The following is a 13,592-nucleotide window of genomic DNA, read 5'->3' as shown; positions in this document are numbered from 1 at the left end:
CCTCCGTACCTGACCCCTGCCCTCAGAAGACCCTCAACTAGAAGATGAGACACCGCCTCCAGCCGCCTGAGGGCGCCGCTCCCTCAGCCGCGGCGAGGCCGGGCGCAGGCGCTGCTGTGGCGGGCTGGGGCCGGCGGCGATGGCGGCGCTGCTGGACCACAGGAGGCGGGTTTGAAGGACTTCTTCCACCGGGACGGGCTGGTGGTGTGCGCCCGGGGACTCGGCATCGACCCCCTGCTGCTGCGCTTCCTCCGCCCCTACAGCGAGCCCGCTAGCTTGGTGCTGAACGTGAGCTCCGCCGAGAACGTGAGGGGAGGAGGAAGGAGGCGGCTGCCCGCCGGCTGCTGCCGCCTTCGAGATGGGGTTTGGCGGCTGGGGCTCTTCCAGGGTCGGTTGGCGGGCAGCGAGGGGCCCTTGTCACTTCTCGGGCCGTAAGTTAGTATTGCCTGCTCCCTGAAAAAAAGAGCCGTTAAAATACTGTGAAAAACGCAAGATAAAATTTTCAGCGTAGCTAAGATCTATCGAGTGGCAGTGGCTTGTACTTTCTTAAATATTGTCTAACTGCTATTGAAAATACTTCTAAGTTACCTGAAAGGGTTTGAAATTTAATGAAGGATTCTGACTTCCTTATCTAGTATCTTACACTGTCATGTTTGTATGTGGTTGTGGACAGCTCTGCAAAGCTAATGAAATAGGCCTAATTGCAATTCTTTCTGTATACATTTCATTGGTTGTTAGAATGAAGTCTGTTGTGTTTTTACTGTATTTTTTTTAGGAGTATTTTATTGATCAACTGAGGTCAGATGGAGTTGTTCGTCTTCCTCAGCGCGTTACCAACGAGGTTGCAAGTAACACTCACTATGAATTTTACATGCAAGGAGGAGTTATCTCTGCAAAAAGTCGAATCCTCGTGGTAGGTTTCCTTACTGACACAATTCCTGCGAACCTCATTACTGGTAAGACCTTAATGAAGTCAAGCTGTGACTGAAAATACATAAAGCTTAATTCTGTTGAAAGAGTTCAAATGACTGATATTAAGGTTGAAGAATTATTCAAAAAAAGAAAAACTGAGGTAAAAGGAACAAATATGTAGTTCTTAACTTTTTTTTTTAAATGGTCATCTTTGCTCTAAACTTGTTTGCTTTATTTAATCACACAATTTGAAAAAATCCACATTCTTTTTAGGTAGTGGATAATGTTCCTGTATGGCTTTCTGATATCAATAATAAACTGGAAAACAATCAGCAGTTAAACCATGCCATGACGTAAGAAACACGGAAATTCAGAGTGGCTGCATTACTTTCCAAGGAAAATAACTGATTGTTCTTGAGAAAATACTATTCAGAGTACTCTCGGTAAATGGCCTGTGATTGAAGCTGATTTTAGATTGTGTATTTATCAACCGTGCACACTTGCTGGTTTTTGCATTAATCACACAGAATCACAGAATTTCTAGGTTGGAAGAGACCTCAAGATCATCGAGTCCAACCTCTGACCTAACACTAACAGTCCCCACTAAACCATATCCCTAACCTATTTTTGAAAGGGCTGATAATTTGAAAAGAGTCTGAAAGGAAAAGACCTGAAAAACTTATAGAATAGTATGTGGTACATAGAGGAAGACTCTTTCAGAGGAAGAAAATGTTTGGGGGAAAGCTCTGAAGATGTAAAATAAAGTTAGAGAGAAAAAGATAACAGAGAACCCTTTGATGAGATTCTTGTATGTACTGTGCCTGAACTGCAGCTAACTGAACTCCTGATCTAACAAGTTGTATGGACTCATGAATACAGGAATGCATTATGAACTCAATTCTAAGACACGATCCCCTATCTAGTGTCAAGGAATTAAAGTATAAAATTTGGCAAGGCAGCATCTTTCAAAAAAGTAGATTTTTCCATCACTGTTTAAAATAAAGTAGACAAGTCATCAAGCTCACCTTGGGGATATTCTGGTAGAAGTCCTGAGAACACTGACTTGTTTCTTCACAATTTCTGTCCCATTGATTATGAATGTAAGGAATGCCACGCTCTGTCAGAACACTGGCTAGATGGACTGTTGCTTTATCTCCAATAATAGCAAAAAGAAATGCTGTGCAAAAACATGCAAAACTGACCCCTCTCTACACTCCATTCCCCTTAGGCTCCCTGCACCCGAACTATCGCCTTCTGCCTGTCAGACGATGCACCCTTGCTCACCCTTTTTAATGGCAGTTCACATCTTGTAACATCTCGGATGCTATCTAAATAGCAATATTATGAGATAATGTTGTTAAAACTTCGCAAAGATTTTTGGACATAGCTCGTGACTTCATTTGTTGTTGTATAGAAGTTACACATGAAAGATGTTCCAACTGTCTTGTTCTCTAATGTTCTGGTCCCCCTCTTCTCCTGACCTCAGTTATTTTTATGTTCTTGTCTAAGCTGGAAACCCTCTTACAGCCTGGAGAGCTAGTAAAACAGATGCATGAGAGTATAGGAATATTTTACTGGTATATAAATATTAACATCTTTATAATGTTTAAATGCAACAGAATACTAAATATGTAGAAGAATGTATGCTTTTGCTTCATACGCTGTATTTCCTTCCTTTTAGTCAACCTTTAAAACGTCAAATCTGTAAAACATATTGAACAGCTTCATGCTAAGGCAAAAGGACACTAGACTTGTCAATTCTGTTTTTTCCAACTTCAAAAACAAAATAAGTAAACAGTTTCTGGGCACCTCCTTTTAATTTCTGTTCTTCCCTTTGTCTCCTTCCTGTTTGCCTTTCCCCCCTATCCTGAGGAAAAATGCAAAACAAAATAAAACAAATCTTTGGGTTTTGTGTGGGTGAAAGGAGTAAATGCACTAAAGATATTATTTATTTATTTATTTTTAATTACTGACCTGAAATGACACAGTTGTTATACTCATTGTAATGCCACTGGAGGTCAGTGTGACAGCAGTTTTTACAGACCTGGTGCTTCATTTAAAGCTTTGGTAACACGCATTTATATTGGAAACGTACTAACTGTGTGGGCAATTCAGCAGATAAGCCATTCAGTGCTCTTGTCTTGGGCAGGAGGTCTGCCTTTTTTTTTTTTCCTGTCCAGTCTAGAATTTACATCTTGTGTACTCAACACTCTGCGTTACAAACTCTACCTTTTGGTATTACAAAGATGTAGAAGTGAACAACACAAAGCTCTCTGAATTTTGCTGCTTGCCTTCTGAACCATGAAAAGACTTGGGGTGCAGCACAAAGTAAGGAAAATGCTCATTGAGTTGCAGAGTTCTTCAGACTGTTCTCTGTGCCTCATTCTGTTTGTAAAATCAGCTGGCACCTTTGTAACCATGTGGTCAGATTAGCTTATTGTGGCTGTGTTGGAACAATGACCTACTCTACTGCTTACCGAAAGCTGGAGATGTTAAATTATCTGACAGCAGATCCACGTGACTTCAAGGGATTTGTGAGCCTATTACAGTTTCTTCCTTATGAGATTTTTGTTGTTGTTTTTCCTTTGCAGTTTGTTACCTGTAATGCTGATGTGAAATCCAGTGCAGTATTTCTCCATGGATCAGTCACCAGAGCTACAGGCTCACATGCCTAGAATGAGAACAGTCATAATCATGAAATCATCAGATGGCTTTATGAGACCATTCATAAGACTGCAGTCTTTGCATCTGTAGAAGTGGATTCATCTTGCATTTAGCTTACTTTACATTTAAATCGTCGTTTATAACTTTAGTTTATATGAACTCCTTGATAATTACAGTATCGCCATATTTCAGCCGTCATAGCAAAACACTTATTAACTGATATTTACTGTTGATGTGAAGCCTTCTGTGCTTTAAAAAAATTTTAGGCTTTTATTCCTCTGGCTTTCTACATTGTGTATCTGCATCATACTCATCTTAATTTGAAAATTAAATGACATTTTAATGTTTTCAACTTTAGCTAAAGAAAGAATGCTAAACACTAGAGGCACAGGCCAGTACCTGTAAAATCAGATTTTTCCTATTTTTTAACTGATATTTATAATACCTTTTTTTTTCTTAATATAGAAAGGAAAATATGTACTGAAAGCATTAAATTACATATAGCTGCTAATCATTGAATTTATGAATTTATATAACGGCATCTATATTGTAACTTTGCAAAAAATGGTTACTCATCAAAATAAATGTCTCACCATCATGTCTTCACTTCGCTATTTTTTATCGGGATAAAAAGTGGCAAGTGGCATCTCCTGTAAGTAAAAAAAGGGCATTTATATCTTGATTGATATAGTAGAAATCTAACATCCTGAATTTTCCACTTTATATTTCTAGACAATACATCACTACTTAGATCCTCTCTGGCATCAGCTTGGAGCTAAGACAAAATCTTTGGTCCAGGATTTGAAAATGCTGCGTACTACAACAGTATTTAAGTCAGTATGATTGTGTCACTTTCCTCAATCTTCTGCAGTCACTGAAAGCAAGTGAAAAAGCTTTTGCTGAGAATTCAGGTAAACACTGAATAACCATACAAGTTAATGCATGAAACAGAGGAATTATGATATTTTTAATTAACATTCCTAAACATATGAAGGTATCTAATTAGGTTTTATATAACTAGCCATACGGACGTAGGTTTTTATTGACAGATAATGCTTTCATCTTCCCACTTAACTGCTGTTACTTAACAGTGTGAGATTTGCATCACATTTGTCTCTTATTAAGCTAGTAATTACATAGTAAGCAGGTAGCACAGGTAATCTAGATGAGAGATTTGAGGCTATTATTGGAAATGTCTGAAGTCTGAACACTTCAAATATCGAACAATTAACATTTTCTTTTTCTCTTTAGGTTGGCTGTTTCTTGACTCCAGTACATTGATGTTTGTAAATGCTCCTGTGAGAGTTTATCACGTTGCAGATGAGAAACTGAATGAGAAAGGCAAAGTCTCTGGAAACATGTATGTAAAGAAGGAAAATGGTACTGATCTCTCCTAATTTTAAGTTTGAGAGTGTAATGTGATTTCAAATATTCTGTATGTTATTACTTGTGCTGTGGTTTGTTACAGGATCTTATACATCTGCAGACCTCAATCTGGTAGCTGGGATATATTGAGACATAATCTTTGTTCAAAAAGCATATAATAAACAACATAAAACAGTCACAAGTAAGGCATTCTTCTCAGCTTACTCAGCTGATCATTAGGAGAACTTTTATGGATTGTTCCTGAATTGCATAGATTTCAGCTTGATCTTTTGCATTTTATATGAAGGGATAAGAAGCTGCCATTACTTTAAATATATATATGTATTTTATTCAAGAGTTTCAGAATGGAAGAACAAGTCAATACTTTTTGCTTCATTAGAGTGTTTTTCCCCATTTTAAATGATTCTGTAAGAGTGCTCTCCTACTCCATCAGCAAAACAAGTTGTGTATTTAGGCTGTTGAATTGTACTTGCCTACAACCATCACACTATTGACATTGAACCACTAATTTAAAGTTCTGAAGGGTATTTTGGCTGTAAAAGCCGCTATGTTTAATCTTACTTTGTTTCAGAACTGAAAAAGGAATTGGTTCTAGAAAGTAACCCAAAATGGGAAGCTTTGATAGAAGTATGGAATGAGATTGAAAACGAGAATAAGAACAGTGAAGACTTCGGTGGTCCGGGTGAGAAAATACTAAATAACGTAAGTTTTCACAGTACATCTGATTTTCTCTTCTATTTGACTTTTGAGAGAAGTAGCTCTAATTCTTTACTGTGATTATACTGAAGAGCTGGTTTTAAACAATAATTTATGGACTTAAGACAAAGCGTTTCATGTGTTCTCGCCGGTAGGATAGATAGTTATAAGACAATTATCTATTCAGTTTATCCCAGTGTAAATCAAAAGATCTCATCTGCTGTGGTCTTTGTTCTAAATAATGAGGCAACTTGTACATGTTCCAGCCTTCTACAGCAATTAAAGTAATGCAGAAATAGAACTGCTTCATAGCTTTACAGGCTGTATCGGTCTGTTATGCAGTCTTCCCTGAGCTGTTAAGACAACCATAGTCCTCTTGCTTAGAGTGCGGAGGGGCATGGAGCTGCAGGGGGCTAGAACTATATTAGTTAAGGTACTGCTTGGTTCAGGTTCAAAAAAACAGAGGTTTCATCTTTTGCCCATTCCATCTCATACATTTTCTTGGGCATCTAAAAATCGCCTTTCCTGGAGGTGCAGCTTCTTGGGTAGAGAGTAGAAGGTGAGTGTGTTTCTAACTAACTGCGTTGCTGCCTCTCCTATTTTAGGACTTTTCATCCCCTTAAATTTCACCGAGTTTTATTTTAGGAAATAGTAAGGGTAAAAAAGTGCTCTTTTCTCCCACCCACAGTGTTCTGACTATGGATAAGAACTGGCTCTCTAACCTAGTGTTGTAGGAGTTTATCTGAATCAGCTTGCAGAGAGCTGTTATTCAAGGCCCACAAACCATTCATTTTGAATGGTCAAAAGAAAAACCTTACTGTTTTAGATGGTATAAGAATAAGGAATGCTGAACTTTTGTTAACCTTCTCTAATCTTGGTTTGATACAAAATATGATGCAATTTAGACTCCCTGGAGGTCCAGAACAACTGTGACCACCAAGTGTAAAAGGCATTTGGCAGGCACACTTCTAGGATCATTAAAAACAATTTGCTCAAGATGTCTTGTAACTGGATTAAAAGAAGTACATCATAACAGATTATAAACATTATATTGTTTCTTGACTGCAGGAGAAGTGCTTACTTGTGCCAGTGATGACTGAGCTTGTGCACAGCTCAGGGAGTATTTTACTGATGGAGAAGAAGCCTTTTTAACGAGACTATATAATAAAACTTTTGGAAAGGATGAGAAAGCTGGAGAAGTGTGGATTAAGGACAGAAAAACTGTCAAGTCCAAAGGAAATGCCAGACCAGACACAGGGCCTCAAGCCAAAAAAGCCAAACTTGGAACTTCTTCAAAACAAAACAAATAGAAGAAGCAGCAAGACTGGACTATAATCTAAATGATAGGGAAAACTGAGGAGGAAAACAAAGAGGAGTTGGATGTGGAAGATAACAGAGTTAAACAGCAGCCAAGAAGGCAGTATTGATGAGACCATTCCTGAAGATTTCACCTATGGACTTACCTTCAGATTCTTACTATGATATTTTCAAAAACTCATTCACAATTATTCATCTGTTGCAGGGTTGCAATGATCCCTATGCTCTGACCAGGGTATGGCATGAAGTAGAACCAAGATACATTGTGTTGTATGATGCAGAGCTATCTTTTGTTCAGCAGCTGGAAATCTACAAGGAAGCAGACATGGAAAGCCTCTGAGACAAGTGAACTTGGTGATGATAATCAAGACTGTTCTTGGTCTAATATTAATCTTAAAAGAAAATCTATTGTGCACTTCTGGCAATCAAGGCACAAAATACATCTAGTGATTTTCTTAAGCTACCTTTTAATTCCTGTTTAGCCTTCTTTTTAATTTTAAACACAACTATGTCGAATGTAATTGCAAGATAATTTTTACTTCCCACTAGGTATTTAGTCCCTTAATAACAGAAACACACATGTAATAAAATGTCCATTCTATAAAAGGCAGTTTCATGAAGATAAGATATCCCCATGCAAATATATGATTTGAAGTCTTATATGTTTTTGTATTTTTTTTTCCCTAAATCAAGACAATTGCAGATTGTATATAGTTTGTTATACATAGTCTTCTGGGAATTTTTTTAAAATAATAAGAAAGTAACTTCTCCATTATATTTGCTTTGTGTCTGACATTATATATATATATATATATATATATATATATATCCTATGTCTATATATAAAGATATAAGATTTTTTTTTTTGTTGCTGATTCTGGAGTATCTTTGCAGAAAAAAGATTATGTTTTCAGCTTACCTTTTTAAGGCAAATATCACTTTTCAGGCAGTTACTGCTACTAATCTTAAATACCGTTTTTTGGTATTTTTTTAATTTACTAAATAGTTTTGTGTTATGTTTTTTTTTCCTTCTAAACCTACAGGGTGTATTTCCTCATATATGGAATCTCAACAGAAGAACAGCAATACCTGACAGCTCTGAGAAAAGAGAAGGAAGCCTTTGAAAAACTCATTCGGTAACAAAATTAACCTTTGTTATTAATTTCTTACATAATTCCCTTAAGTGATCACATTTCAAATGGTGAAGTTCTTAACTGTGTGAAGGATAGATCTATAGAAGTTAAAATATATCTTCTACAATGAAATGCCGTATTTCTGTGGGAAACAGCTGGAAATAAAAAGCAGTAGCTTCATTATCTGACTTTGCAGGAAACATTTTAGACACTTTCTTCATGAGTTTAAGTAATTTTCCTCTACAGTTTAATATATCTCGTTGTCACTACACAGCGTATAGAAGGTAACATGATAGTTCTATTAAACTGCAGAGCATACTCCATAAACTATAGTGTATATAATGTCTTTGAAGTTTAAAATTAAATAAAGTCTTGATTTATTGTACTGCTAAATATGAGGTATAATGTGAAAGGTGAAGTTCATCCATTATGGAAGTGTTGGCATCACACAGGATAGATAGAGTTGGAGGTCATGTGTTAATTTGGTTAACTCTCTATTTTGCTCTTCAGGTGGACAGGAACAGAAGAGTACTCAACAAACTACAATAGTGGACATGCAGGAATTTCTTAGTGAGCTTCTATCATCGTCATGGTATTGACATTGAGCCTGTTACTTTGGAAGTTGGAGATTATATCTTAACTCCTGATGTCTGTATAGAGCGGAAGAGTATCAGTGATCTTATTGGTTCATTAAACAGTGGAAGACTGTACACACAATGCATTTTGATGTCTCATTACTATAAGCTACCAATTCTTCTGATTGAATTTGATCCTAACAAGCCTTTCTCCTTGATTCCACAAGGTTCTCTACATCAGGAGATTTCTAGTAGTGATGTTACTTCTAAACTAACTCTTCTTAATGCTGTTTCCCAAAGTTACGTATCCTGTGGTGTCCTCCCCACGCTACTGCTGAACTGTCTGAAGAGTTAAAACAAAACCATCCACAACCTGAGGCAGAAACAGCAGTGGCTATAACAGCAGATTCTGAAACTCTGAGTCTGACACATATAACTCTTTGCAGATTAGTCTGCATATGACAACACAGAAAGATGATGTAACCCTAGCAGTGTCAGGTAAACCTGGTTATAAACAAAAGGCCAGGCCAACCAACCTAACATCTTGACTGCAAAAGCAAACCCTTACTGATACAGAAGTTTAACTAGACAAGCAGGGCTTGGGTAACTTAGCTTACCTTACAGTCTGTAAGTAAAACCTTAATTCCATATATAATTTATTTAACTTGGCTTCTGTTGCCTAGAATTGCTTGAATCCTCAAGAACAGCTGGCAGACGCCAAGAGAAAAGAACATACTTAAGACAGCAGCAGAGAGGGGGTTTATTAATTATTAAAATTTCTGTATTTTATTTAGCTTCTGCTGCCATCTACAGTAGCCATCACCAATCTACACAAAGAGCAGGTACAGCAGTAAGAAGAACAAAATAAACCTTCAGCACAAGAACATGCTGGGCTAGAAAGGCATGGTACTGTAACAGTTACTGTAAGACTTAATGAATCTCTTTGTAGACAGCATCTCTCTCTCAGTAAGAGACTAAAAATTCATTCACACCTACTTCTCTGCTCTGTAAATGAGTTAACTCATCCACATAGTGCATAGATAAAAGCACAAACTTCATCAGTCTGTGTGAATCAATACAGCAGTGGAGCTGCCTATGAACTGATAAAAGTTTTAAGTTCTCTTTGTAAGTGATTGGTATTATTTCTCTTTAGAAGGTTTGTACATGGGTACCAAACAGTTTGATTCAGTTTCTAATTTTTCTATGTGGTCATTTCATGATGAACACCATGTGGAATTTATTTTTAATCTTCTCCTGAAGAGCCTTGTGTAATTAAATATTTTTCACTAGCTATCTCAGTAGAAATTTTTACATTTCTGATAACACCAAGTAATGCCGCATTTCTTCCCAAACCTGTATGTCTAATAAAACCTGCTTGTGGTAGAAAGTAATCTGTCCAAGGCATACTGGTCACTTTTTCAGAATGAAACAGTAAAAAACAAACAAAAATGTAGTATATGTTTTAATGGTAAAATTACCTTGCAAACAAATCCTTAGAAATGATAGTTTATGTTCACACCAGCAAATGCTGACTTCTACTTCTTCCACTCTTCTCAACAGTCTCACTTGTCAGCACTGTATTAGAATCTGAAACAGCATGAACCCTGAACTCCACTCAGTATATCAAGTCACAGAATCACAGAATTTCTAGGTTGGAAGAGACCTCAAGATCATCGAGTCCAACCTCTGACCTAACACTAACAAGTCCTCCACTAAACCACATCACTAAGCTCTACATCTAAACGTCTTTTAAGTCAAATCTATTTTATTTTTTAGTTTTATTTTTTTCATCTTTGATTTACATCTTTCACTTTGGGAAATTTCTACTGCTCCAAACAACTGATTCTACTACTTCCTGTGTTAGATTTCTATTTCTATAGATTTCTACTTGATTGACAATCTGCCCCAGATGTTAGAAAACTCACTCAGGTTTTCAGTCTACATGAAACAAAGGACTGAATGGAACGATAACATTTACCTTAATATGCATCTGATTTAGCTTGTGTTTCCTAGTCATTTTTGCCTCAACAGAAATTTTCTTAGTAACCTACATGCAGGCCACATATGGATCTTGATATATATCTACATATGGATAAAGACATATATTGTGTATGCTACATAAAACAATATGAAAATATATGCACTAAAAAGAAACGAATATGAAAATACTTTAAACTATTCTCTTGTCGGTTTATGATGTAAACAAGATGCAAGCAGCATTCTTTTTGGACTGTGGCAACTTTTAAGATACGAGCTCCCTGTGACTTAAAAAAGACGAGATATCTGCATTAGTCAACAGCAGCCTGTTCTATCATACTTCAGAGAACAAAAAGCACGTCATTTTTACAAACCAAATGTACTTGACTAGCATACAGTGCTAATTCACTGAGTCAGAAAGTTTTCACACCAGTGCTAAAGCTCAGAAATATTTGAGAAGAGTTCACTTCTTACTTTCCCTCCTTCCAGTGATCACCAAATAACCTCCAACAGCTAACAAACAAAACCCTCTGTATGCCAGTCAGTAAAGCTATTACTGATACAACAAAATAATCCTTAAAATGTTTCTCTTCTATGTAAATATAAAGCCAATAAGAAGACTAGACTTAAGAAGAGCCTCAATCATCTGTAATATTCTCATAAAAGACCTTTTCTGGTGATCAGAAAGGTGGATCTCACAAAACACCATAAAATTAATTCCTGCATGATTAATGATCATGCTGAATATGTTTGCATAAAATATAAACTTCAAACTCTTTGCACCGCTGCTGGAAATTAAATCTCAAAGTTGACCCTAAAGTGCCTTTTCCCTATTTGCTATGCGGACATCATCCATGAGGATATGGATTGCTCATAAGCCAATGAATTGTTCTTCTAACAGCTTGCTACTGTTTAGACATGAAACTCTGTAAACTAGAAAAAGTTTCCTGAAATAAGCTTCTTACAGTTGAGCTAGTTTAAAAATAAATAAAAAATGCAGTGATGTTTTATTAATAGAGGTGATATATGTAAGCTAAAAAAATGGAGCAGATATACCAGAATTATTTGTATTTTTATCTCTGAATTTTTGGCTCAGTATATTTTAGGACCAAGTTTATTTATCTATTAATTTAAGAATCCCATCATTAAAATCTTATATGAATGATGGAAAATCACTTCAGATCTAAATAAAAAATACTGCTACTGTACTGTATCTATTATATGTCAGTCTATGGATGGAAACAGAGGTATAGGAGTTTCACCAAATCATACTTGAAAATAAATATGAATCCTTTTAGAAAACCAGTGAGTATATTTCCAGTTCAAAGGATAAGCAAAACTTCAGTCAAATTGCCTTTCTATAAACTTTCAGCACTATGGTTGGTAAACTATTTACCAATAAGAAAAAGCAATTACTAAATATTAACCAGGAAAGCATCACGAACAAAAAATGCAATTACTTGCAATTTTAGTAAGAGTTTTTAAAGAAAATGTGATACTATTGCACATAACTGTAGACACAAATGACACTTCATTCACAGAGTATCATATATCAAAGGCAGTAACTGCTAATAGACAATCAAATGTAGGAAATTAAAAAATCTATGGTCCACAATCTTTTTACTGCAGAAAAAAAATAAAAAAGAATATAGTTTTTTTGCAGATTGGGTTTGTTGTAATTAAAGCAGCCATCATAAATTTATGGCACACTCAAAAGTTACAAAGTACTAACGCATTCACATGTACGTCAAACCACAAAATTAATGACATAAGTTGATTATTTCTATTCAAAGAGCTAAAACAATCCTATTTCTTGGAAAGATGCCTGAAAAAGTTCAAATAAATGAGATGATGAGAAAGATCTTATGGTGGAGGAGGTGCTTCTCTGGGACTTAGTCTGAAGTTAGTTACTCTGTCAAAGATACCCACATAATGGTAGCTAAGTTAGTTCATTCATTTCAATTCCTGTTTATAGAACAGGAATAATGCTTTATCCAACTTTTTACTCAAACAGACACTTTTAGATGAACTTGATTAAAGAACTTTTTTGTTGTTGTCTTTAAAGAAATGCCTTTATAGAGCATTCACCAGATTGCTACCTTCATAAATTAAGACTATGACTGTGCATATTACATGTGGCTTTGCTTCACAGGAAACTAACAAATAGCCTTATGGTTGGACATCTCAAAGACCTCTACAACCTGCTGCAAATACTTAAATTTTAACAGGCTGAATACTTTCATGCTGTTACTCAAATGAAGAACAGTAATACTAAAAAAGACAGGAAAAAAAAAAGAAAAGAAAAAGAAAAAACAATGCAGCCCATCTGTCAGTCCAAGTCAAATAAAAGATCATACCAAAATTAAAAACATGTTAAATTACAACTGTGCTAGAAATAAATCAGAAGAAGTGGGCTGCATTGTTTTTTCTTCATACAAACAGAAGCACCGATGGATTTTGGCATCTGATTTCAGCCAGAGGCACCCACTGAGTTTCAGGACAGTGAGCAGCTCTGCCAGGCTGCCACAGTCTGGGGGCCTGGCGGGTACAGCCAACCATTGTGAGGACACAGAGAAAAATGGGTCTTGTGCTCTTGCAGTGAAGAGATTTATGATGCACTAAGATGAAACAAAGCAATCGTTTTCAAAGATGTCAGAACACATGAAAGATGAGGAAGTTTACTAATTTACATTGGATGCATGCGTTAATGAATTGTGCTTTTCCTCCATGCAAGAGAATAGGAAAACCTGTGATTAAAGGAATACTAATTTCATTCTTTACTAAATAAATAAAGATGATTTATTTTCTAAGAAAATGTGGACTAAACATGTTTTGACCAACACCTGTAGTAACAAGGTATCAAAAAGGAGATCATTTTTTAAAGGAAAAAAAAAAAACTTTTGGAATGCAAACAGTAGGAGGGAGGAAGGGG

The 13,592-nt window shown here is 36.2% G+C and overlaps 3 protein-coding genes and 1 long non-coding RNA gene across 4 annotated transcripts in view; 3 read left to right on the top strand and 1 right to left on the bottom strand.

The window, feature by feature from the left end:
• The window catches only part of LOC113845224 (uncharacterized), a 107,737-nt gene that overhangs the window by 30,480 nt on the left and 63,665 nt on the right, over nt 1–13,592 (bottom strand). The window contains exons 10-13 of the long non-coding RNA XR_011803645.1: nt 7,122–7,284; nt 4,170–4,226; nt 3,512–3,583; nt 10–453 (exon numbers count right to left, since the gene is read on the bottom strand). This is a non-coding gene — a long non-coding RNA (uncharacterized lncRNA). The remainder of the gene's footprint in view (nt 1–9; nt 454–3,511; nt 3,584–4,169; nt 4,227–7,121; nt 7,285–13,592) is intronic.
• LOC113845222 (DNA repair endonuclease XPF-like) lies at nt 140–4,174 on the top strand. The gene is given in 4 exon segments (XM_038186905.2): nt 140–170; nt 173–306; nt 776–956; nt 3,504–4,174. Coding segments are annotated over 4 exon segments (360 nt in total). The 3' UTR covers nt 3,518–4,174.
• LOC101797192 (DNA repair endonuclease XPF-like) lies at nt 4,453–8,825 on the top strand. Its single transcript, XM_038186906.2, has 6 exons — nt 4,453–4,487; nt 4,828–4,956; nt 5,534–5,664; nt 6,727–7,329; nt 8,019–8,111; nt 8,619–8,825. The coding sequence occupies exons 2-4, from the start codon at nt 4,857–4,859 to the stop codon at nt 6,808–6,810; spliced, it is 315 nt and encodes a 104-aa protein (XP_038042834.2). The 5' UTR covers nt 4,453–4,487; nt 4,828–4,856; the 3' UTR covers nt 6,811–7,329; nt 8,019–8,111; nt 8,619–8,825.
• On the top strand, nt 8,503–11,758 carry LOC139998761 (DNA repair endonuclease XPF-like). Its single transcript, XM_072023993.1, is given in 4 exon segments — nt 8,503–8,521; nt 8,619–8,685; nt 8,687–8,970; nt 8,973–11,758. Coding segments are annotated over 4 exon segments (543 nt in total). The 3' UTR covers nt 9,146–11,758.

The sequence above is a fragment of the Anas platyrhynchos genome, chromosome 15, assembly GCF_047663525.1.
Source record: "Anas platyrhynchos isolate ZD024472 breed Pekin duck chromosome 15, IASCAAS_PekinDuck_T2T, whole genome shotgun sequence".
In the NCBI taxonomy this organism is placed as follows: domain Eukaryota; kingdom Metazoa; phylum Chordata; class Aves; order Anseriformes; family Anatidae; genus Anas; species Anas platyrhynchos.
This window is presented reverse-complemented; position numbering and strand designations above follow the sequence as displayed.

Coding starts and splice junctions, on each gene's coding strand:
- LOC101797192 (XM_038186906.2), top strand. CDS start 4,857: ATGTTTGTAAATGCTCCTGTGAGAGTTTATCACGTTGCAGATGAGAAA. Junction 4,957..5,533: donor GTATGTAAAGAAGGAAAATG/GTACTGATCTCT, acceptor ACTTTGTTTCAG/AACTGAAAAAGGAATTGGTT. Junction 5,665..6,726: donor GTGAGAAAATACTAAATAAC/GTAAGTTTTCAC, acceptor TCTTGACTGCAG/GAGAAGTGCTTACTTGTGCC.